This window comes from Microcaecilia unicolor, chromosome 4 (genome assembly GCF_901765095.1).
Source record: "Microcaecilia unicolor chromosome 4, aMicUni1.1, whole genome shotgun sequence".
NCBI classification, from domain to species: domain Eukaryota; kingdom Metazoa; phylum Chordata; class Amphibia; order Gymnophiona; family Siphonopidae; genus Microcaecilia; species Microcaecilia unicolor.
Window position 1 is genome coordinate 290947712 of NC_044034.1, and position 26933 is coordinate 290974644.

Sequence of the window (26933 nt, forward strand, 5' to 3'; positions counted from 1 at the left end):
GAGTTCCTGAACTGACAGGGCTCTAGTGAGAGTGTTGCAAGCAGGGCAGCTGCCTAGCGTGCAGAGCTGTGGGGGTGGGGTTGCAGTGCCAGAATCTTGGGAGGGGGAAGCAGGTGGTACAGAGCAATTCTATTCCCCCACCTCCCATCCCCAGAGGAAAGCAGGGGGTGTGAACCAATAGTAGCAATTAAACATGTTCCTTAGTCCCACAATGATTTTTTTCTTATTACTGCTGTTCTGAAGACGGGTTGGCATCCTGCGTCAGCTAGTCCAAAGATAGGAGAACCCAAGAAGAAGAATTTTAAATACCATATTTGCTATGTTACTAAAGACCAGTATGGTCTACACAGTCTGACGAGGTCCATGTATGTTACCCCTCCTCCCCTTTGTTAAGATTGCACCTGTTGCTCCGAGTAGGTCCCCCCCCCCCCCCCCCCCCCCCCCCATTCCTGGTTAAGGTTTTACCTGCTGCTCTGTGAAGGTTGCCCCTTTCTATGTTCTTTATTTTTATATGTGTGATTTGTTTGCTTTGTATGGAAATACTCTACACTTTTATTCCATCATTTTTCCATATAAGGATCCTCTGTTTATCCCACACATCTTTGAATTCTGTCACCCTTTTTGTCCAACTACCTCCCGTAGAAGAACATTCCAGGCATCCACCACCCTCTCTGTGAAAAAGTATTTCCTGATGTTGCTTTTCAGTTTCCCTTCTTGTAGTTTGTTTTTGTAGCCCCCAAGCCTTTGGAAAAGGTTTGGTTATTGATAATCTTTCAACTATCTATGTGTCTATCATTTCTGTCCTCCAGGGTGTCCTCAAGTCTCTTCTCAAACATCCTTCTGTTGCAGACCCCCGTACCATTTTGGTTGCTTTCCTCTGAACCACTTCAAGTCTTTTTATGCCTTTAGCCAGATATGGCCTCCAAAACTGAACACAGTACTCCAAATGCAGCAATGTCTTGTTCAGGGGCATTATCACCTCTTTTCTGCTGCTTTTGTCCCTTTCTATCCAGCCAAGCTTCTTTCTAGCTTTGGTCACCACCTTGTCATGTTGTTTAGCCTCTTGAAATCTAATTTTTTATAGATCACTTCTCATGGTTTCTACTTCCTTTATTTATTTTATTTGTTGCACTTGTATCCCACATTTTCCCACCTCCTTACAGGCTCAATGTGGCTTACAATACATCATGAATAGTGGAAATGAGAAGAGAATAGACAATTGGTATTACAGAAGGATTTGGGGTTACATGATAATGATAAAGCATTATAGTGAAATAACAAGAAAACATTTTAAGATAATTCTGGGTACATGTGGGGGATTTCACATGTAATGATCTTAGTGATATGTCTTGTTGAAGAAATGAGTCTTCAGTAGTTTGCGGAAGCTGGTTGAGATTTCCATGCTGTTGCTAATCTGTGTCATCTGCAGAAAGGTATAAAATTTTCCTTCTAACCCTTTGGCAATATTGCTCATAACATTAATTGAACAGAATTCACCCTAGGACAGATCTCTGAGGTACTCCATTACTCACATTTCTTTTGAATGAATTCCATTTACCACCACCCTCTGTCACCTGTCAGTCAATCAATTTCTGGTTTGGTTTACCACTTTGGATCCCATCCTCGAGCTGCTCAGTTTATTCACGAGCCTCCAATGAGGAACTGTATCAAAGGCTTTCTAAGTACATCATGTCCAGTGCATGTCCTCAATCTGGTTATTTTGTCACCCAAAGAAATTAGATTTGCGTGGCATGGTGGAAGTCATGTTGCCTTGGTTCTTAAATCCCATTCGACTGTAGAATCTTCGCTATCCTTTCCTTAGCATCTCTATTATCTTTCCCACCACCAAGATTAGACTTACTCTGTATTTTCCCATCTCTTCTTTGCTTCCACTTTTGTGGAACATTTCCAGTTTCCAAGGATCTAATAAACGAGGACTTGCCAGTATCTCTCTGAGCGCCCTTGGTAGCCTGGGATGTATGTCATGTGGCCCCATGGCTTTGCCCACTTTGTTTTGCAAGCTGTTCATAAATGCTATCTTCCATGACTAGTATAGTATCTACATCATCCCTATATAAATCTCTGTCAATCAACTGTGACCTCTCGCCATGCTTTTCCTTCATGAAAGCCACACAAGTATTCATTGAACAAGTCTCTCTCTTTTTCTCTCTCTCTCATTGCAGGAGGTGGAGGAAGAAACTGAAGACACATATGAGGCTCCACCCTGTGTAATGAGCAAATTAATTCCACTCCAAAAGCTGGAGGATGAGGAGATCTACTCAGGTGGGAGAGAAAGAAAGGGAGACAAGGCAGTGGGTTTATTTCAAAGGATTTAGATGCCTAATCTTTTGGAATTTACTTGTATGTGGAGAGGTGTGGTAGCCATGTTAGTCCACTTTTAAAGGTAATCAATAGAAACAAAATAAAACATGGAAAAGAAAATAAGATGATACCTTTTTTATTGGACATAACTTAATACATTTCTTGATTAGCTTTCGAAGATTGACCTTCTTCGTTAGATCGGAAATAAGCAGTATATATTGAAGTCAGAATCAGGGCCGTGCCGATGCGGTAAGCGGGGTAAGCGCCGCAGGGGGGCGCCATCTTCTGGAGGGCGCCGCCGCTGCGTGCTTACCTTGCCCCTCCCGCTCCCATGTAGGAACTGCCCGCCCTCTTCTACCCCCCAAGATCCCTTTCCTTTTTTTTTTCTTTTAAATTTACCTTCCTCCGGCAGCGCAGCGTCAGTGAAGGAGGCGGTGCTCCCAGTCCCGACATCTCTAGCCTTCCATTGGTTCGCTCAGTGTCCCGCCTTCTTCTGACGTCATCTTGGGGGGGAGAAGAGAGCGGGCAGTTCCTAAATGGGAGCGGGAGGGCAGGGGAGAGAGGAGCATAGATGGGAGGGTAGGGTTCATGGAAGGGAGAGAGGGGAATTGCTTGATCGGGATGAATGGCGGGGGCAGGGGACAGATGGGCATGGATGGGTGGGAGGGTAGGGCTTAGGGAGAGAGGGGAATTGCTGCCTTGGAGCCGGGCGGGGGCGGCGGCGCCAACTGGTAGTCTGTAGGGGGGTGCCAGAGACCCTTGGCACGGCCCTGGTCAGAATGATAAATATGATTAAATATTTTGACACCCACCAAACAGGACTTAAAGATCTGGGTTTTGTAGCCCATTATAAACCATAAAAATGTACTGCTTTGAAAATCGTACTTCTTTGTTCTCCTCCTGTCTCCATGCATATCTCACCTGTCTCTCTTCCTGTCTCTCACCTATCCACTCCCCATCCTGTTAGACTGTCACTGGAATGCTTTGATGTTTCACTTATATATACTGTCATCTACCAACAGTTGCTTATTTCCGATCTGACGAAGAAGGGCAACCTTCAAAAGCTAATCAAGAAATGTATTAAGTTATGTCCAATAAAAAAGGTGTCATCTTATTTTCTTTCCATGTTTTATTTTGTTTTATTTCTATTGATTTCTTGTATGTGGAGAAACATTTTGAAAGAACGTTTTAATTGTAATTTAGATGTCCAAGTTGATATGTCTGAACTTCCACTAGTATTTTAGAACAGGATCTGCTGACTGTAGAAGCTATTGTAAAATACATGGTGAAATGGACATTCACGTGTCGTTATGTACAACATGAATATCCATTTTAGAAAAATAGATGTCTAAAATATGAACAGGGCAATACAGGAACATAAACGTCTCTGTGTCAGTGTATGGACATCTGTTATGAAATGGCAAGTAGCCTAATGGTTATAGCAGCGGTCATTGATCCTGGCAACCTGGGTTCAATTCCCACTGCAGCTCCTTGTGACCTTGGGCAAGTCACTTAACCCTCCATTGCCCTAGGTACAAAAAAATGATTTTGAGCCCTCTAGGGACAGAGAAAGTACCTGTATATAATGTATACAGTGCTGCGTACGTCTAGTAGCGCTATAGAAATAATAATAATAGTAGTAGTAGTTATGTGCTGAAACATAAATGGTTATGACAGCCATTTTAGAAACTTAGGGGTCCTTTTCTCCCTCAATTGGACACAGAGCTCCATATTCTTGCCAGTTTTACTTTCAGGGAGACACCAACCACTTGGGGATAAAGGAGGTAACCTTCCCTAATCCCTTCAGTGGAGTCTGCTCAATTGAAGCACTTAAACCTAGATGTCCTGGGTGGAAGGTATAACTGCATAATCCATCTTTTTGGACATAGACATTCATTCCCCTTTTGTACTTTCTTTTGGTTTTGGTCTGTATTCTGGCTTTGTAAAATCAGAACTTAGAAGACTATCATGCAATAGATGTCTAAGTGCTGGTTTGTGGACATCTAAAACTGTGAATAGTGTTTCTAAAATAAGGGCCTTAGTAACCTAAATCAACCCATTCTGCAACTAACTAAAACTGAATGACTAAATGTTTTGGAACTCTATTTCACTACAATGGGTGACTTGGGGACAGAGTAGATGAATGAGGGCACTTAGTGCTTAGCACGGAGATACTCAGCACCATACACCTATATTTAATGATATTTTTGGACAAAATTGTAGGCACAGAAGTGAAGTTGGTCCATTTTTTAAAAATGTGATCTACACAGAGCCGGATTAACACCAAATTGAGCCCTGGGCATTTGTGGGCTTCTTTCCTCAGCCCACCACTTTCCCCCATCACATTCATTTTCCTTGTCCACCTCCCTGGATCTTCATTCATGCCCCCTACCCTCATGTTTCACCACTCTAGAAGTAGTAGGGAAAAATGTCGAGCCTTGCTGTTAATGTGGTAGCAATGATTGTTTGAGTGAGTATGGGGACTAGGAAAGCACTTCCTTCGAATGGCGTAGCTTAATGATGAGCTGGAGAGCTGCCAAGTTACCCAATTGCAGGAGGGAAATTTGAAGCCAGGCCTGGATGTAACAACCATATCCTGATGCATGGGACCTGCAGTGCTGATTTCAAAGGGGTAGAATCAGGGACTACAAATAGCTCTGTGAATTGGGATGTAAGATCAAAAACAGGACTGGCCAAAGTGGTCTCCCTTTGAACCAGGTAATTGGCAGCTCTGGAGCAGTATGCTGAGAACAACGGATGCCGAGCAAGTGAGTGGATTGCCCCAAAACGTGAGATTTATGGGTGATGTGTCTGAGGGATACATTTAAAAAGCTTTGCATATAAAAAAAAAGCTTCACAAATGGAAGAAGAAAAAAATATTTAACTTTCTCTGATGCTTCTGAAAGGATATTAAGAATGGAGTTTTTCAAAAGAATTTGCTCGGGTAACTAAATAGCTGGGTAAACTCTCCAGGCTCAAAACTTTTCTTCACTTAAAATGTGCACAGCTACATTGGTGCAAGTGGATTCCCCCATATCAGCCCAATTTTAAAGGAAAGCTGTTTGTGTGAAAGTCTCCCTACTGGAGACCCAGACAGACATATAAACACGCATACATTCCTCTTTTGGTGCTCGACTGCTGTCTTCTGTGCATGTGCTCAACAAAGATATAGTGGAATTAGAAAAGGTACAGAGAAGGGCAAATGCTAAAGGAGATGGGACGACTTCCCTTTGAGGAAAGGCTAAAGCAGCTAGGGCTTGGAGAAGAGACAGCTGAGGGGAGATATGATAGAGTGGAGTGGAACGGGTAGACATGAATCACTTGTTTACTGTTTCCAAAAAACCTAGGATTAGGGGGCACACAATGAAGCTACTAAGTAATAAATTTAAAACAAATTGGAGAAGATATTTCTTCACTCAATGTGTAATTAAACTCTGGAATCTGTTGCCAGAGAATGTGGTGAAAGCAGTTAGCTTTGCAGGGTTTAAAAAAGATTTAGATAACTTTCTAAAAGAAAAGTCCATAAGCCATTTTTAAGATGGACTTGGGGAAAATCCACTGCTTATTTCTAGGATAAAATGATAGAAATTCACAGAAAAGCTCCCAATTAAGTCTTAAATTTGATCCGAAGGGGAGAAAGGGTCTCATAAAATCACCTGGGCGTCCATATACCTTCTTACAACCCAGTGTTGGGGTGTTGCCCAATAGTGCCCTATATAATCATTGACTGGACCCCCTCCTACCAAATTCAATTTTTCTTAAATTGTTTATGTGCTTCTTTGTTATATATTTGACTATGGTGCAATAACTCCACTGTGTGTTCAATGTGCACGGAGGCTCTCCTCAACTGTGATGTCTCAAAAATGTCGAGTAATACAGAACCCAAAAATCAATCAGACATCTGAAATATCCAAGTCAGCATCAGCTAATGGGACCCCGACAGGCATCCGTTTCGCGGAATGCTTTCTATAGGGATCACGGCTGATCCTTTCTCTTGACTGGTACTGTCTTAGTACTGATCCCTCTGCCGTGATCACAGCACAGCAGGGCGATCAGTATCAGTCAAGAATTTATAGCTAGCGCTTTCTCAACCTGCAGCAGCCACCTCACACTCCCCCATTCCTCTTAGATTTGTACCGTATCTCAAAAACCCAAGCCTCCAGGACATGCGCTAATCTTATTGGCTTTCTCCAGAGCCTCCTACAGAGCTCACACAGACTGAGGCAGTTAGCACTTGCAGCCCTTCCCATTGGTTGGATCCTACCACCACAGTCTCTGCACTGGAAGGGGGGAGCAATGGAGAGCTATAGAGGGCTAAACTCTGAAAATATCCAGACACTTTAACCATTGTTCTGGCTTCAAGACAGTTGATTTGCAGTTGAAAATCCTGAAAAAAAAAAAAGCTAGGTTACCAGTTGTAGCCTTCTAAATCCTGACACATCTGACAGAGGGCCCCCCCCCCCCCCCCAACATTTGGGTCATAGGCACATGCCTAGTTTGATCCAAGGAGGTTTAAAGACAGGAGACAGCATAACATAAAAAAACCTGAAGTAGGTTCCCCCAGCAGCCACCATCATGGCTCATCCAATCAGCTTCTGCATGTCGTTTTTCAATCTTCATTGTTATTTTATATCAGTTATAGATAGAAACATGCTGGTTTGTGCAGCATATGGATACACAAAGAGGAACAGTCAGTACAGTGAAGCTTGCATCTGCCATCCACCAAGCACCAGCCACTGCATCTCCACCCTCATCCAGCTCAACCACACGGTGCCAAGCCCTGCCTACCCAGCATCTCCGGAGACAGCAGGTGGCCACTCATCCTTCAGCCTGGCCCTGGCGCAGAACCTGAGTTGCTGCAGCAAGCAAAAATAATGGCAGAGTTTTTCCACACCTCTAGTTTCTCAGCCTAGGGAAACCAGCATTCAACCCAACTTTCAAAATTGCTGACACAAAAAAAGGTACCGCCATAAAAAGTAAACTAAAAAAAGGCATATAGCGCAGACAGGGTGGGGAGGAAGTAGAGGTCTCGAGGCACTGGTTCATACAGAAGTTACCTCTCACGAGCTTCAAAACACCCTGAGTTCAGCAGCAGGCACGCAAAAGGAGCACCTTTTAGATTTCTGCAAATGATGATTTCTGGAATTGCGTGCTGACTGCTTTTTAATGGTTCATGTTATGTTTGTTTAACTCATGCTTTTACTGAAATCTACAATACAGCATCACAAATAACAAAGCAAGCTGTTGAGCAGTGACAAAACATTTTGAATATATCTTCCCAACACCCCTTACCAATTCCCTCCTAACAGAGAGAATGCAAAATCAAGGTAGTTTAATAAAATCTCACCAGTTTGCTATTCTTTTGGACGTAGTGATATGGCGTCAAGCTCCGCCCACTGTCTAGGCTCATGCCGTCTCCTCATTAAACATCCTTGGTTTGCTGATGCCTTAATCTGCACACTACCTAAATATCCAGGAGGGAGGGGTGGCAGGAAGAAGGTAGATAGGGAGGTCCCAGATTTCTCACCCATGTCCATCACTTCATGCCTAGCTGGTTGAGAACTCTGATCTGATGTATTAAATGTGTTGGTTTTGTAGATTCTTGATGGTTCATCTGGCTTAGAGACAAGATACAAGAGGGAGAGAGCAGGTGGGGAAGCATATAGTCAAGGGCAGTGGTTCTTATCCAGTGTGTCCCAAGAGGTGGAAGGCATGCCACAAAAACATTTAATGTAGACAGAAAGTCTGCGTTTCCTTTTCAACCATCAGTGCATGCAAGCTGGGAAGACTAGCAATCTTGAGCGTCAGGTTCTTGAAATCCCTGTAACTAGTTCCTATTTCTGCTTCCCCAGTACCCCCAATAATAACTGCTGCCTCCAGCCCCAACTGAAAATGTTGCTGGTCTGCTGTCCACAGTTTCTGTTTGCTGCATAATTTGAGTAGCATACTTGCAGGTTTTTGTGTTGCTTCACAATATCTGGCAGTGGAGGAATTTTGTGTTGCTTTTACTGAGGTGACACGAGAATTTTAATATATATATTTTGTCTTGTATGGCAAGTGAGAAATTTAGGACTGATGTGTTGCATACAGCTTTTTGATATGGGATAGGCAAATTCATACTAAACTTACAGTTAAATAACAAAGTATTTAGATGTGCTTTGTTCAGTTGTGAATTTTAGTGTGTCCACATACATGAAAAGTTGTCTGTCAGGTGTGTCACAACAGAAGAAAGGTTGAGAACCATTGGTTTAGGGATAGCCCATTTATTTATTTAGATTTGCTCACACCTTTTTCAGTAGTAGCTCAGGGTGAGTTACATTCGGGTACACGGGATATTTCTCTGTCCCAGGAGGGCTCACAATCTAAGTTTGTACCTGAAGCAATGGAGAGTTAAGTGACTTGCCCAAGATCACAAGGAGCAGTAGCGGGATTTTGAACTGCCCACCTCTGGATTGCAAGACCGGTGCTCTAACCACTAGGCCACTAGTGGACAATAGTCCACCTGTCCTAATATTAAACTTTGAACCACTAACTTGAAAGTAGTAGGCTCCGATATATTTCTAATTTCCCAGTTTTTTTCATTAGATTGAAAGTCTTTATAACTAATGCATTTATTTGAGGTTCAGACGAGAGTGTATTTGATATTAATACCCTTAAGATCTTCAAATTGGATATGAATTTAAAACATGGATTACTAAGCTTCAGTATGTTATCTATCATTCCATATATCTGCAGTCTGCCAAATCATTAAAAATGTAGTTTTGTTAGTGTTCAATTTTAAATTATGAGAAGTAATCCAAAATTACAATAAAGTTATGCTCTACCTGCAGACTGAAGTATTGGTAGAAATACTGTAATATCATCAGCATAACAGAATACTTTATACCCAGCAACATTTAAACAGAAACCCAGAGAACTTATCAGAACATTAAACAATGATAGGGAAAGGAGAGACCCCTGTGGAACCCCAAAAGGAAGACTTGAGTATCACTGAGCCTGACACTATAGGAACAAGACAATAAGAAACTTTTAAACCACTCTAAGACCCTACCACATATTCCAAAGGAACTAGATAACAATATACTATGGTCAACCAAGTCAAAGGCAAAGGACAAATCAGATTGCACTGATTGCCCTGTGCCTACGACTCAACAGAGATCTTCCTTCATCCCATAACGTGCCCATCACTCAAATATTGACAAAATTGAGAAACCTTTCCCTAAAAAACATTCAGCCAATTCATTTGCAGAATGCTTGTTCACAACCACAGGTTGCAACAGTTCCTTTGGATCATTGAACATATTAACCAAATTGAACAACTTTTTAGAATCTAATATATTAGCCCCAAATTCCTTGTAGTGATAGATTTTCTTTTTCTCCCTTATTAACATCTTAGTTACTCCCCTGTTTACTAAGCTAAGCTATTGGCTGCCGTGTGCTAATGCCGACAGTCAGCATTGCCGCGCAGCTTAGTAAACAGGGGGGGTTATTTTACGTCTACAATCTGACCTAGACTTGGGCCGATAATCTTTCTGCCATTTCCTTTCTAGGCATCTACAAAAGTGCTTTTGTTGAATTAATATATCACCAAACCAGGGACCTGATTTCTTTTTGGACTTGGTCTTGATTTCTAAAGGAGCTAACTCATCTAACACTTCAGAGCTGACCTTAGCACAATTATCTATAAGGGACAGAGATAAGATATTTTGTTCCAGTATAGCTCGTTAGAAACCTTCTGTCTAGATGTATAAAGTTGTAAAGAAGGTAAAGGCTTCTGATTTTATCTATCACCTTAAAATAACCCTGAATCTGAAATCCCTTTTATCCATGCTTTTGGATTTACTTGTAGATGGTTCCAGCTCAAGGGGGAATCCAGTGTCGCAAAACAGACTCCCAGCAAAGGTTGTATTGTTTTTCCATTGTACATAACTGTCCTGCTGAGACCTGACTGGGTTCCTTTAATATTGTCACCCCTGGGTCTCCCTTCCAGGTGGCTCCTGCTTAGCTTGCTTCCCTGGAGAGTAGTCAAGAGTTCTATGCCGTGGGCAGAAGGTCTCCCTATTTCACTTACTCCAGGACAGCAGAGGAAAACAGAAAGGTTACAGTTCCCTCCCTTTCTACATGCCAGCGGTCTTTTATCAGGAGTTCAGTAAACAAAACCAGCAGGCACTGATGGAGAGATTCTCCATGTCAGATTTCCTTTAATCAGTTTATTTCCAGCAAACCACTTAGCACAACCCTGCTCCACATCATTCTTCCTCTTCTGGTTTAAAGTAAGTTAGTGCTGAATACCACTGCACACAGAGTTTTCAGGCACCACACTGATCTTGACATTCAAACCCCTGTAGCCTGTCCTTTGGTTCACTTATCACAGTCCAATCACTTAGTAGTACTCCTTACAGTCTGCCTAGATAGCTTGCTAGCAAAGCTCTCCCACAGCTTTCTCCCAAACTCTGCTATCCTTTCCTCCCCTTTTTACACAGGTCCAACAATAACCTGACTCATAACGCTTTTACCTTTCCTTTGGAGACATCCATCAGCTCTACTCCCCCCTCCTTCTGCCTAGTCCCCTCGATCTTATCCTACTCCATAGCATCTTCCGCCCCTGCCTCCTGCAGCTATTGCTCACTTTGATTGGAACTCATTTCCAAATCATTCCCTTTCCCCTCTGCTTCCTGTGAGTCATGGGTTTTACCTTGCGCTGGTGGTTTCTGGGGACTGTAGTTCTCTCTCCTATATTGATCTCTTACCGAGCTCTTTTCCACCAGAGGGTGAACTTTTCCTCCAGGGGGAATCTGGGACTTGTAGTCCCTTTCCCTGGGAGGAAAGCTCTCCTGTTGTTTCCTCCTCCACTTGTCTAATGTAGTGCTCCTGCTCCCCTGCTCACAATATATAATAAATACCCCGGCCTCCACTGCCCCTGGGGTTGGTTCCAGGTTATTGACCTGTCGGTAGCGGGACTGTGGGGGGTACTTGTCTTTTCATAGACCAGATAGTTCATGTGGAGAAGCTATCTGAGAGCTGTTTTGAGTCTCTGAACTTGGTTCTTTTGAGGTCATAACACCCCAGAGTCAGCCTCTAACTCATGACATCAGACCCTTTGAAATAATGAATATAACAGGAAGAATGTTAAATTACGGTAAGCAAAATGAGTTTGGGGAGAGGACAGGATATAGAGAATGGGGCAAAGGGAGAGAATGTGTGACTTGGCCTTTTGGAAGCCAGCACTTTAATTATAGGAAGCAGACCATACAATATGGACATTAAAAATGAGGAGCTTTTTATATAAGAGAATCCTGGGGGGTTATGAAATCTCTCCTATAAGAGCCCACAGCCTGGGTGTATGGTAAGGAGCCATGTGGCAGATTTGGTAAATGACATATGATGAAGTTGGAAGAGACCATGGGAAAGGATCACTGTAATGTAAGGGCATGGGAAGGGAGCACACAGTAGATATATGATAATGTCTTGTTTTTTTGTTTTGTAGCGTCCTGTTAAGATGAGCCTTTCCTTAAACACAGCACTCAATGAAAGTAGCAGAGGAAGCCATCCTGGCCACGGCACCCGATGTAACTATTTCCTCTTTTACACTATTGGCAGTCATTGAATGTAAGAGGCAGTTGCTTGTGGTGGTGATGGGTTGACAATTTTCTTGGTCTGATCCTAGAGCTGTCTAAAGTCAAACTTCCAGCATTCTTAAGAAGACAGGAATTGCCTGTGTGCTGACCATCAAGGGCTGAATTTATGGCTCCTAATTTTCTTAGGTGACACGGAGGCATATTTTCAAAGCACTTAGACTTACAAAGTTACACAGTAACCTATGGAACTGTGTAAGTCTAAGTGCCTTGAAAATGGCCCCATAGAGGCATATTTTCAAAGCACATAGACTTACATGGACGCTGTTCAAAAATACCATCCTGGAGGCCCAGGCCATACATATTCCGCAAATTAGAAAAGAAAGACGGAAGTCCAAAAGACACCCGGCCTGGTTGAAAAGTGAGGTGAAGGAAGCTATTAGGGCTAAAAGAAACGCCTTCAGAAAATGGAAGAAGGAACCGTCTGAAAATAACAAGAAACAGCATAAGGAGTGTCAAAGCAAATGCAAGGCGCAGATTAAGAAGGCCAAGAGGGAGTATGAAAAAAAGATAGCATTAGAGGCAAAAAAACATAGTAAAAATTTTTTTCGGTATATTAAAAGCAGGAAGCCGGCAAAAGAATCGGTTGGGCCGCTGGATGACCGAGGGGTAAAAGGGGCGATCAAGGAAAACAAAGACGTAGCGGAGAGACTGAATGAATTCTTTGCTTCGGTCTTCACCAAGGATGATTTGGGTGGGATACCGGTGTCGGAAATGGTATTTCAAGCGGACGAGTCGGAGAAACTTACTGACTTCACGGTAAACCTGGAGGACGTAATGGGGCAGTTCGGCAAACTGAAGAGTAGCAAATCTCCTGGACCGGATGGTATTCATCCTAGAGTACTGATAGAACTGAAAAACGAGCTTGCGGAGCTACTGCTAGTGATATGCAACTTATCCTTAAAATCGAGCGTGGTACCGGAAGATTGGAGGGTGGCCAATGTAACGCCCATTTTTAAAAAAGGCTCCAGGGGAGATCCGGGAAATTATAGACCGGTGAGTCTGATGTCGGTGCCTGGGAAAATGGTAGAGGCTATTATTAAAAACAAAATTACAGAGCACATCCGAGGACATGGATTACTGAGACCAAGTCAGCATGGCTTTTGTGTGAGGAAATCTTGCCTGACCAATTTACTTCAATTCTTTGAAGGAGTGAACAAACATGTGGACAAAGGGGAGTCGGTTGATATTGTGTATCTGGATTTTCAAAAGGCGTTTGACAAGGTACCTCATGAAAGGCTACAGAGGAAATTGGAGGGTCATGGGATAGGAGGAAATGTCCTATTGTGGATTAAAAACTGGTTGAAGGATAGGAAACAGAGAGTGGGGTTAAATGGGCAGTATTCACAATGGAGAAGGGTAGTTAGTGGGGTTCCTCAGGGGTCCGTGCTAGGACCGCTGCTTTTTAATATATTTATAAATGATTTAGAGATGGGAGTAACTAGCGAGGTAATTAAATTTGCTGATGACACAAAGTTATTCAAAGTCGTTAAATCACGACAGGATTGTGAAAAATTACAAGAGGACATTACGAGACTGGGAGACTGGGCGGCTAAATGGCAGATGATGTTTAATGTGAGCAAGTGCAAGGTGATGCATGTGGGGAAAAAAGAACCCGAATTATAGCTACGTCATGCAAGGTTCCACGTTAGGAGTTACGGACCAAGAAAGGGATCTGGGTGTCGTCGTCGATAACACACTGAAACCTTCTGCTCAGTGTGCTGCTGCGGCTAAGAAAGCGAATAGAATGTTGGGTATTATTAGGAAAGGTATGGAAAACAGGTGTGAGGATGTTATAATGCCGTTGTATCGCTCCATGGTGCGACCGCACCTTGAGTATTGTGTTCAATTCTGGTCGCCGCATCTCAAGAAAGATATAGTAGAATTGGAAAAGGTGCAGCGAAGGGCGACTAAAATGATAGCGGGGATGGGACGACTTCCCTATGAAGAAAGATTAAGGAGGCTAGGGCTATACAGCTTGGAGAAGAGACGGCTGAGGGGAGACATGATAGAGGTATATAAAATAATGAGTGGAGTGGAACAGGTGGATGTGAAGCTTCTGTTCACGCTTTCCAAAAATACTAGGACTAGGGGGCATGCGATGAAACTACAGTGTAGTAAATTTAAAACAAATCGGAGAAAATATTTCTTCACCCAACGTGTAATTAAACTCTGGAATTCGTTGCCGGAGAAAGTGGTGAAGGCGGTTAGCTTAGCAGAGTTTAAAAAGGGGTTGGACGGTTTCCTAAAGGACAAGTCCATAAACCGCTACTAAACGGACTTGGAAAAATCCAAAATTCCAGGAATAACATGTATAGAATGTTTGTACGTTTGGGAAGCTTGCCAGGTGCCCTTGGCCTGGATTGGCCGCTGTCGTGGACAGGATGCTGGGCTCGATGGACCCTTGGTCTTTTCCCAGTATGGCATTACTTATGTACTTATGTACAAAGTTACATTACATAGTAACATAGTAGATGACGGCAGAAAAAGACCTGCACGGTCCATCCAGTCTGCCCAACAAGATAACTCATATGTGCTAATTTTTGTGTATACCCTACTTTGATTTGTACCTGTGTTCTTCAGGGCACAGACCGTATAAGTCTGCCCAGCACTATCCCCGCCTCCCAACCACCAGCCCCGCCTCCCACCACCGGCTCTGGCACAGACCGTATAAGTCTGCCCAGCACTATCCCCGCCCCCCCAACCACCAGCCCCGCCTCCTGATCTTGACTAAGCTCCTGAGGATCCATTCCTTCTGCACAGGATTCCTTTATGCTTATCCCACGCATGTTTGAATTCCGTTACCGTTTTCATTTCCACCACCTCCCGCGGGAGAGCATTCCAAGCATCCACTACTCTCTCCGTGTCAGGAGGGGCATTTTCGAAAGAAACGTCCAAGTTGCGATTTGGACGTCTTTGCAAAACGGCGAAATCCAGGGGTGGGGAAACCCGTATTTTCGAAATAAGATGGATGTCCATCTTTCATTTTGAAAATACCGTTGGAGACGTCCAAATCCTTAAATTTGGACATCCCTGGATTTGGACGTCCTTAGACATGGATGTTTCTGACTTTCGGCGATTTTCGAAACCAAAGAGGTCCATGTTAAGAATGTCCAAATGCAAGCCATTTGGGCATGGGAGGAGCCAGCATTTGTAGTGCACTGGTCCCCCAGACATGCCAGGACACCAACCGGGCACCCTAGGGGGCACTGCAGTGGACTTCATAAAATGCACCCAGGAACATATCTCCCTTACCTTGTGTGCTGAGCCCCCCCACCCCAAAAAAAAAACCACTACCCACAACTGTACACCACTATCATAGCCCTTACGGTGAAATGTAACAGGTAGGGGGCTATGGGCCTGGGTCTGCCTGTCTGAAGTTCACTGCAGTACCCACTAAAACTGCTCCTGGGACCCGCATACGCTGTCATGGACCTGAGTATGACATCTGAGGCTGGCACGACATATTTTTAAACATGTTTTTTGAGGGTGGGAGGGGGTTAGTGACCACTGGGGGAGTAACGGGAGATCATCCCAGATTCTCTCTGGTGGTCATCTGGTCATTTCAGGCACCTTTTTGTGCCTTATTCGTAATAAAAACATGACCGGGTGAAAGCGTCCAAGTCAGGGATGTCCTTGGGTTTTTTTTTTTTCAATTATGGGTCAAAGACGCCCAAGTGTTAAGCACGGCCAAGTCCCTCCTTCGCTACGCCTCCGACAAGCCCCCTTGAAATTTGGACGTCCTTGCAACGGACTGCAGTTAGAGATGTCCAAAATCGGGTTTCGATTATACCGATTTGGACATCTCAGGGAGAAGGACGTCCATCTTCCTATTTACATAGAAAGATAGATGTCCTTCTCTTTCGAAAATGAGCCCAATAGTAACCTATGTTACATAGACATAGACTTACAAAGTTACATAGATGCAGTGTGTTTTTTCTAGAGAAAAAGGTGCCGGTAGTCAAATGCCATGCCACCCTTGAGGGTTGGGGTGATCACTGAGGGACCCACCCCACAATAGCCAGCTGCCCTACAACCAGTCACAGAATCTATGACAAGGCAGAATTGGTGTGTAGGGCCTAAGCTCTTTCATTAAAACTTGGGGACCATGGGTCAATTTTAGCAGACAATGAAAAAGGTGCCAGTACTCAGTACCCCCAAGTACCCCCTCAAAAAAAGCCCTGCATAGATGTAACTTTGTAAGTCTATGTAATTTGAAAATGAGCCTTGAGTAACAAAAGTGTAAGTGCTTTGAAAATGAGTCTCATGGGGACAAATCCTGTCCTTATTGACATGCAGTTGCCTACTCATCTTGCTTATACCCAAGTGGTCTGTGCCCTGGCTAGCCTTGTGTAGATCTTATGTACCTGTATATAATATGTGAACTGCTTTGGTTGTATCACAAAAAGGCAATATATCAAATGCATTACCATTACTCATGTTACTGTGCTTCTCCCTCTTGTTCACGATGGGAGTAGAACATGCTGATAATGTAACTTGGGCTGCTGAATCATAAGCCTCATACTCCCAACGGTAGTAACAAACGCATACAACCTGGATTTGCACCTCATTTGCAGACGGGAGGTGCCTTTGCCAAGCCAGACTGGTCAGTCCAACACTCTGAATACCGAAGATTGATGTTCCCCTTTTGTGAGAGGTTGTTACTTAACTCTGCATATAATAGTGTTGAAAAGATGACCATGCAAGGAAGAGATTTTCATATTTTGAATATTACAACAAGTTAAAATATCGAAGAATGAAGAAATGGATGATACTTGGTAATGTTAAACAGGTGTAACTTGCTGATTATTAACCACTTACAGTGAAAAACATTTATCTCTTAGGACACAGAGCTGAATAACTGAGGCTGGGACTGGAGTTTGCAGAATAGGCTTGCAGAGTGTTGGGACAAGATGACTTCAGTTGTACTGGGTTGGGATGAGCTTGGCTATTTTGGGCTGGGCCAAGATTTCCTAATACTCTCCCATGGCATGAGTAGACTGAACATTAATTACGGTGCTTGTGGAAATTGTGAATTTTACAAACTCCTGTACTCTTCCCACCCACATTACCTGCAAGAAGAGTAAATGCTTTGTTAAAACAAGGAAAATGTCACATTTTAGCATCTGAAGGAACTACTGTAACTGGATTATAAAAATCTCTCGGCATCCCTATGATTGATACAGCTGATGTGCTTTCAACTTTCAACTAGCTGACCGTCTCCTAATGACACCAGATCTCTCTCCCACCATTTCCCTGTTCTTTGCATTCAAGTTTTGGTTTGTGTGCGCAGAAAACCATTTTTAATCAAGATTTTTTTCACCTGTCCTTTGCAAAATAACCAAATCCACTGAGGCATTGTTGAATTGCGACAGGTCAGGCTTTCAAGATATCCCTAACGATTATACATCGGTACAAAAGAAATGGGCTATATCGCAATACAATGATTTAAATATCAAAACTATATCTCAATAAATCATTCATAATCTTGAACTAACATCAAATATCCACAATTCAAACATTTATTAATAATACTAATGCACACATTAAAAAAAAAGAAACTAGACTGCTCACTGTCTGAGACTTCTCTTGTACACTTTCACTATCGTGATGACATGACACGTCACATTGCTTTTTACATAAATACTAAAGTTCATAAGAGAACACAAATAAAAGACAGTGCCAATGACAGGCATATATACAGAGTCGTTCAGAACGGAGCCGATGATCTCATTCAAGGTGTAAACTTTGATCAACGGACCACTTTCTGTCCACATTGTCTAAAAATCGCCCCCTTAGCTGACCTGTACATCTGAAATGCTGGTAAGTCTGTCCCAGTCTTGCACTGTAAACTTGTCAAAACTATTAGTAGTCTCAATGATGGTCGCTCAGTGTCGGTAGGTTCATTTATTTAGTTTCGACATAAGCTCATGTTTCGCATCTGTGGCATCTTCAGGAGACTAAATAACCAATACCATGAAATTATTTCCACTGTCGCCACTGGGCAGTAGCTTCTCCCTGGGGGCACAAACAATGTAACGAATATAAATGAGACAGAGATGCATACAATGGAGGGATTCAGGGTGTTAGACTGACCAACTCAGCTTTGCAAAATCCCTCCTCACCTGGACGAGGAGGCTCCAACCCAAGCCAGGTGGTGTGCAAGTTAACCTTCCTGGAGGTTTATCACTGTTGAGAGTGAGTCTTAAATTCAGATGCCAATAGCTGACCAGGTAACAGACTATGCTCAGTGCAGACACAGTGCTACTGATGCTGTTCCATGAATCCACAAGCCTTTGCCATAAACTCTCAAATAAATATGTTAACCAAGGTTGGATTTGAACTTGTACACATTAGCAAACTATTGACAAGCCAAACAACGACCTTGTTCATGCTGTTTGTTGCACGTGACTCTAAAGGCTTTTGCTCTTCTAGCTTCTAAATTTCAGAGAGGAGGAATGAGGCCGCCACTTCCCCCCACTGACCGTAGACTATCTCTGCCCATTTCTGCATTGTACCCCCAACCGGAGAGTCTGCTGAAGCCCATCTACAGGACTGAAGATGGTATGGCCAAGGCTAGTTGTCTTACAAATGAGTAAACAGTGTAATATCCAGGAGAAAAGCTCTTAACGTATGAGGGACCAATAATGGGAGCTAGCTGTGTAATGTTCAGTTCAGAGCTTCCCAGACTTCCCCTGATGACCCCATAGCCAAATGGATTTTTGATATATCCATAGTGAATATGCTTGGGATATGTTTACATGAACTGAAGGTCTAGAATATGTAAATTCTCATGCGCATTCTGGTGAACGAGGAATTAGTGCCTCCGTATAGCTCCGTAGTACAACCGCACCTTGAGTATTGTGTTGCAATTTTGGTCACCTCATTTCAAAGATATAGTAGAATTCACTACACTGAAGAGACCAAAATGATTGAGGGGATGGAACGTGTCTCAGATAAGGAAGGGTTAGAGAGGTTAGGGCTCATCAACTTGGACAAGAGACAGTTGAGGGGGAATATGACAGAGGTCTACAGAATCCTAAGTCGAGAGGAATGAGTAAACATGAATCGATTGTTTATTCTTTCAAAAAGTACAAAGACTAGGGCTCACTTCATGAAGGTACATCATAGCACATTGGAAAAAACTAGAAGAAAATATGTTTCATTCAGTGTACAGATATTCTTGGGATTAAGTAGCATGGAATCTAGCCACTTCTTGGGACACTGCCAGGTACTTGTGACCTGGACTGAATACTGTTAGAAGCAGGATACCTGGATAGATGGACCCTGGTCTGACCCCAGTATGCTAATTTGTATGTTCTTTTGTGAGTAGATATCTGAGAGCAGAGTTGGTTATGGGACCATCAGGACAGGTTTTGGAAGTCCTGGGCTAGGGCTACCTTTCTACCTCCCCCTCAGTCCTTTGCCTTTCTGCTACTTCTGAGACTGCTTTTAGTTACCCCGGACCTAAACTTGGGAACTCTCTGTCCTCCCAGCTTAGATCTTCTCATATCCTTACAGCCTTCTCCGGGGTGACACCCAGGTCCACTCCGATCCACTCAGGGCCTCCGCGCTAGGTGCCCAGTGCTCCCACCAGGTGCTGTGGAGGACTTGCAGCTCATCTGCATATCCTTACAGCCTTCTCCGGGGTGACACCCAGGTCCATTCCGATCCACTCAGGGCCTCCGCTCTAGGTGCCCAGTGCTCCCACCAGGTGCTGTGAAGGACTTGCAGCTCATCTGCCTATCCTTACAGCCTTCTCCGGGGTGACACCCAGGTCCACTCCGATCCACTCAGGGCCTCTGCTCTAGGAGCCATTTTTCTCTTTATATCTAATCTTTTTCAGTTGCTAAAGTACCTCAATCATTTATGGCCCCTATTCACATTCTCTTCCTAGCTCTGTCCCTTCCTAATCTTTTCCCTCACCCCCTACCTCTCTCTGCTACAGGAACTCACTGCCCATCCATTGACTTCATCACCTCACCTTCTCTCCTACCCTCTTCCTCCATCTTGGCTTATAATCTCCGTCTCTTTCTTCCCTCCATTTTGCCTTCCCCATTCCACCTAAATACCTCTCGCCTTCGACGCCTTTGTGGCCACACCTCTTTTACTCTCCTCCGCTCTCTTTTACTCCTTCTCTTACTCTCAGCCGGTGACATCAATCCCAATCCTGGCCCTCCTCACCAACTATTATCCCAACTCTACAGATTTCACCGTGACCTCTCTAACCTCATCTCTATTCCTCTACTCCCCTCCTCTTCTCTGCCCTTCTCTTGTGCCCTATGGAATGCCCGCTCTATCTGTAACAAACTCCCCTATATCCAGGACCTCTTTATCTCGCGTCACCTCCATTTGCTCGCCATAACAGAAACCTGGCTCTGCCCTGATGACTCTGCTTCAGTCGCAGCCCTCTGCCATGGCAGTTATCTTTTTTCACATAATCCTCGCCCTGCTGGTCGCGGAGGCGGTGTTGGACTACTTCTCTCTCCCTCCTCCACATTTCAACCCATTCTTCCACCTCAATCTCACTGTTTTTCCTCCTTTGAAGTCCACTCTATCCGCCTTTTCTCTCCTCTGCTTCTTCGAATAGCGGTCATTTATCGTCCCCCTGATAAGTCCCTTTCATCCTTTCTCAGTGACTTTGATGCCTGGCTTGCCTTCTTCCATGATCCTTCCTCCCCCTCTCTCATCCTTGGTGACTTTAATATTCCTACTAATGATCCTTCCAACTCTTATATTTCCAAGTTACTCGCTTTAACATCCTCCTTTAATCTCCAACTATGCTCCACCTCCCCCACTCATCAAAACGGTCACTGTCTTGATCTCATCTTCTCCTCCAACTGTTCACCCTCTAGTTTCCTTGCCTCTGATCTTCCCCTCTCTGATCACCATCTTATAACTTTCACACTTAAATCTCCTCCCTCCCAGTCCCGTCCTATCTTATCTAATTTATCTAGAAATCTTCACGATATTGACCCTTCATCTCTATCCTCCCATGTTTCAAACCTCCTTTCTACTGTGGCATCATCCACGTCTGTCAATGAGGCTGTTTCTTCTTACAACAATACTCTATCCTCTGCCTTAGACACTCTTGCACCTTTGATGACCCGCCCTATAAGGCGTACAAAACCCCAGCCTTGGCTGACTTCTAATATCTGCTACCTACGTTCCTGTACCTGCTCCGCCGAACGACTCTGGCGGAAATCTCGGGCCCTTGCTGATTTCTTACACTTTAAGTTCATGCTGACCTCCTTCCAATCTGCTCTTTTACGCGCCAAACAGGATTATTATATCCAACTGACCAACTCTCTTGGCTCTAACCCTCGACTTCTCTTCACCACATTGAACTCTCTCCTCAAGGTGCCCCCTCCCCCAACTCCCCCTTCATTATCTCCTCAGACCCTTGCTGAATTCTTTCATGACAAGGTTCAAAAGATAAACCTTGCATTCTCTACCTCACCACCTCTCCCTCCACTAGTCCATTCCCCTCTCTCTCCTTCCCCTCATTCCCTTTCCTCCTTTCCTGAAGTTGCTATTGAGGAAACTACACTTCTCCTTTCTTCCTCAAAATGTACCACCTGTTCCTCTGATCCCATTCCCACCCACCTTCTTAATGCCATCTCTCCTGCTCTTATTCCTTTTATCTGTCACATTCTCAACCTCTCACTTTCCACTGCGACTGTCCCTGCTGCCTTTAAACATGCTGTAGTCACACCTCTCCTTAAGAAGCCTTCACTTGACCCTACTTGTCCCTCTAATTACCGACCCATCTCCCTCCTTCCTTTTCTCTCCAAATTACTTGAGCGTGCTGTTCACCGCCGCTGCCTTGATTTTCTGTCCTCACATGCTATTCTTGCCCCACTACAATCTGGTTTTCGCCCTCTCCACTCAACCGAAACTGCGCTTACTAAAGTCTCCAATGACCTATTACTGGCTAAATCCAGAGGTCTCTATTCCATCCTCATTCTTCTTGATCTTTCCGCTGCTTTTGACACTGTCGATCACAGCATACTCCTCGATACCCTGTCCTCACTTGGATTCCAGGGCTCTGTCCTTTCCTGGTTCTCTTCCTACCTCTCCCTCCGCACCTTTAGTGTTCACTCTGGTGGATCCTCTTCTACTTCTATCCCTCTGCCTGTCTGCGTACCTCAGGGTTCTGTTCTTGGTCCCCTCCTCTTTTCTATCTACACTTCTTCCCTTGGTTCATTAATCTCATCCCATGGCTTTTCCTACCATCTCTATGCTGATGACTCCCAAATCTACCTTTCTACCCCTGATATTTCACCTTGCATCCAAAACAAAGTTTCAGCGTGCTTGTCTGACATTGCTGTCTGGATGTCTCAACGCCACCTGAAATTAAACATGACCAAAACCGAGCTTCTCATTTCCCCCCCCCCCCCCAAACCCACCTCCCCACTCCCCCTGTTTTCTATTTCTGTTGATGGCTCTCTCATTCTCCCTGTCTCCTCAGCTCGAAACCTTGGGGTCATCTTTGACTCTCCTCTCTCCTTCTCTGATCATATCCAGCAGATCGCCAAGACCTGTCGTTTCTTTCTTTACAACATCCGTAAAATCCGCCCCTTTCTTTCCGAGCACTCTACCAAAACCCTCATCCACACCCTTGTCACCTCTCGTTTAGACTACTGCAATCTGCTTCTTGCTGGCCTCCCACTTAGTCACCTCTCCCCTCTCCAATCGGTTCAAAACTCTGCTGCCCGTTTCGTCTTCCGCCAGGGTCGCTTTACTCATACTACCCCTCTCCTCAAGTTGCTTCACTGGCTCCCTATCCGTTTTCGTATCCTGTTCAAACTTCTTCTACTAACCTATAAATGTACTCACTCTGCTGCTCCCCAGTATCTCTCCACACTCGTCCTTCCCTACACCCCTTCCCGTGCACTCCGCTCCATGGATAAATCCTTATCTGTTCCCTTCTCCACTACTGCCAACTCCAGACTTTGCGCCTTCTGTCTCGCTGCACCCTACGCCTGGAATAAACTTCCTGAGCCCCTACGTCTTGCCCCATCCTTGGCCACCTTTAAATCTAGACTGAAAGCCCACCTCTTTAACATTGCTTTGACTCGTAACCACTTGTAACCACTCGCCTCCACCTACCCTCCTCTCCTCCTTCCTGTACACATTAATTGATTTGATTTGCTTACTTTATTTTTTGTCTATTAGATTGTAAGCTTTTTGAGCAGGGACTATCTTTCTTCTATGTTTGTGCAGCGCTGCTTACACCTTGTAGCGCTATAGAAATGCTAAATAGTAGTAGTAGTAGTAGATCTTCTCTTCCCTCCAGGTGTTCCAAACCCTAGTAAAGACCTTCCTTTTTGCCTCAGTCTTTGAGACTGGTCCTTTGTAATCTCTATCCTCCCCCACCAACTCTTTTGAACCCAGAACATTTTCCCCACAGCAACCCTACTCAACCACCTTGTGGCTTTTGTCTGATTGCTCATAACCCCTCACACCATCTGCTTGCTAATTTTTTTTTACTGGTTGCAAACCACTTAGCCACCATTTTTGGCCCTATTTTGCGGTACGGTATATCAAGTACCGGAAATAAATAAATATATTTCTAATGCCCAGATTCTTGACTGATGGGGAGGGACATTCATGGGATAGGAGGCAGCTGTTATTCTAGATAGAATTGCCCTGTGCCATGCCTTCATGTTTGAATTTGTATGAGTGATAGCAGACAGTGCTGTGTTAGAAATGACATTCCTTGGGGGATAAGAACAAAGAAGGGGTGATATAGAACAGTAATTAGATTATTTTGTAGGCAGTACTGTTCTGTAAGCGTAGCCCACATTTGTAGGGGACAGAGTTATATCACAGTAATAACAGAAGAATGCTGTATTATAAATATTAATATGTCCCAGAGTAATAACAGGCCATGTATATTAGCATATGCTGGGGGGGGGGGGGGGGGGTGCTGCTTTTCTTCCAGGTCAGCAGCCTGAAACATTTCTAAAGTGTAGCATATTTCCTCCCCCAAGGGAAGGGTGGAGACTGCTGCCATCGCCAACCCAATACCCTTTTTTAAGAAAGTCTGCATTGGAGGTATAATACATAACTGCCTGTCATATTCCATAAATATCATCACCTAGCTTGTGCCTTTATTTGTAGAATTCCTAATTGATTTATTTTTCCCTGACTTTGCAGATTTGTACCTGATGCCAGTTCCTGATCAGGTAATATCCATGAGATATACTTGTGTACTGTTGGTCGCAGAAGTTGGGTTAATTTCCCTATGATGCTCTTTCTAAAAATGGAATAGTAGCATACAGGAGAAGGTGATCCACCTAGGTGGATGAACGTTAACTCCCACGCAAATATAACAGTGTAAAGAGAGTGGGAAGTGGACCAATGACTCCAGAGAAATGGGATAACGGATTTCGAAGTACCACTTTATTCAATGAGTCATTGAATAAAGTGGTACTTCGAAATTCTTTATCTCGTTTCCCTGGAGTAATTGGTCCACTTCCCACTCTCTTTACACTATAGTAGCATACAGCTCTTAAACAGCTAGTTAGCAACAGGGCAAACTTTTAATCATAATTGATCCAAAATCAGTCCATTTAAACAACATTATAGAACCTATCTTTATTTCTTTGTTTCTTTATCTTCTTTTTTCTTATTTGTAAAAATTCAAAAGCAGGAGACATTTAATGCTTACACAAATCTATGTTTCGCCATGTGGTTGCTTCAAAGGCCAATCTCCATCAGATTCACTCCCGTGATTGAAGCAGCCTCATGGTGAAACATGGATTCATATTGGCATTAAACGCTTTCTGCTCTTGGATTTTACAAATAAGAAAAATTAAAGGTAAAGAAAATAAAGATAAGCTCTTTAATGTTGTTTCAGTGGACTGATTTGAATCAACAACAGTTAAGAGAACAAACTGTTTAAGGGCTCAATTCTACTATTCTGATGGATCCAACAATATTATAAATATTTCTGAAAGAAGATTAATAATATCTAAGGGGAAGTAGTTATGTTGTGCCTGACTGTTGTAGACTTTCTCATTTTTAGTGTTGGTTTTGTGTGGAACCATCCTTAAAAACTAGCCAGGTTGTGGGCCTCGGAGGACCCAATATCTCAAGTCACACTGCCTCAGAAATATCTTTGTCAATCTTCTAACTAAGAGCTCTGCTGCAGCTCATGGTGTTAAAGACTGGGCAGCTCATCTTCCCCCCCCCCCCCCCCCCCCCACCAGCTCATCCTGCTGGCTCATGCATGATTGCTGTGCTTGTGGGGTCAGTAGAGGAAGGGGCTAAAACATATATAGCCAGTCAGCTCTTGTGCTCTGGTACTCCATGCTTCTTGCTGAACAGGAGGAAGAGATGTGAACTAAGGAGCAGGCAGGCAAGATCTAAACGCTTATGGGAGAGGAAAGAAAGATTGGTAAGGAAAATGATTCAACTAAGCAGCATAAAGACAGACTGTAAATGATTCTTTTGTTTTGTTTTTTTTCAGTAATAGAAGGGAAAGCAAGACAGGGTATATACTGCAAGCTTGCATTGTATGAGTGCTTAGTGTAGGTATCTAGTACAAGAAGAGTATGTCTGTAAACCTTCTGTATGTTTAACCTTCTCATTTACACAACCACATTTGACTTTTGAATCTGTGTCTGAAGATTCTAGGTGTCTGGCTTATGATTATGGGTCTCTGTTGACTGTATGTTTTTGCTGTGACTTCTGAAACATGAAAGGACATGGTTTAGCAGAGATAAACATTACGCCCTCTGTTCTCAATAGCAAAATACATCCTTGGCGACCTTGATTCATTTACAAAACCTGGATTATTTGTAACTGAGCTGATTCCATTGCAGAAGGGCATCCAAAGAGTGCTGGCATGTTGCAAGTGTTTCCTTTGTGCACGGCTGTCATTTTTTTTTTTAATTTGCACTATTGTCTTCAAAATATTACATGGTTTAGCTCCTGGTTGTATATCTTATTTGTCTCTTCCTCCAGTTTCTTCCAGATGTTCCTGTGTTAGAAACAGTTAGAGACTTCATTTTATTCTAGTAAAGAGATTTTACTGCTTCTTTTTCTTATCAAGCATTATAATTGTGGAACTCCTCACCTTTAAATGGAAGATTAGAACCATCATACCTTAGATTTCAAAAACTGTTGACAGCATTCTTATTTAGAAAATGTTGAAATGTTTGACTTGCTATTCTTTTAACCCCTAAATGTTGTTACTGTAATCTGCTCTAACCTCCTGGTAAGTGTGCAGAAAATAAGTTTCAATTTTTATCATATTGTATTCCATGTAATCAAATATTCTCCAGTCCCACCACTTTGCCCTCTCCCAGAACCTACTACTTTGCATCTCTGTATAATGAAAGCCCACAATCCTCTGTGCTTTTTTACTAACCAGTCACTGAGGGGTTCTAGTATGCAAATGTCATCCTAATCCCCCTCAGTCACCACCTTAATGGCACTTGATCTGGGATGTGAAAAGGTTGGAAGATTGGGCATTGCTGTTCTTTAATCTCCCTGATGTGCTCCTGTTGCAGGATGAATCCCAGGATGACATTTACTTGGAGTGTGAGCCAGTGACACGAGGTTAGTACGCAGGGAATAAATTTATGGTTAAAGCAAGTTTTCAGCCGGAGGGTGGCGTATTGGCTGCCTACAAACACTTAGGGGCTCTTTTAAGTACCTGTATATATAATATGTAAACCGCTTTGAATGTAGTTGCAAAAACCACAGAAAGGCAGTATATTAAGACCCATTCCCTTTCCCTTTTACTAAAGGGTTGCCGCGTGGCAACCCGGAACTACCGCTAGCCTAATGCGGGTGCCAGCGGTAGTTCCGCCCCCAGCGTGTGCCATTTCAGGCGCTTGCAGAAATATTGAAAAAATATTTCTGCAGGGGGGTTACCTGGGAGTAATCGGTCAGCGTCGTGCGCTGCTCGGTTAGCGTAGGAGCCCTTACTGCCACCTCAATGGGTGGTGGTAAGTGCTCCCC

General features: G+C 43.5%; 1 protein-coding gene across 1 annotated transcript in view; it reads left to right on the forward strand.

Moving 5' to 3' along the window:
- SH2D6 (SH2 domain containing 6) overlaps positions 1-26933 on the forward strand; it is a 65294-nt gene that overhangs the window by 17240 nt on the left and 21121 nt on the right. The window contains exons 4-9 of the mRNA XM_030202487.1: positions 2184-2283; positions 10172-10224; positions 11810-11891; positions 18393-18521; positions 24120-24148; positions 26480-26528. Of these exons, the coding sequence (XP_030058347.1) occupies positions 2184-2283; positions 10172-10224; positions 11810-11891; positions 18393-18521; positions 24120-24148; positions 26480-26528 (442 nt within the window). The remainder of the gene's footprint in view (positions 1-2183; positions 2284-10171; positions 10225-11809; positions 11892-18392; positions 18522-24119; positions 24149-26479; positions 26529-26933) is intronic.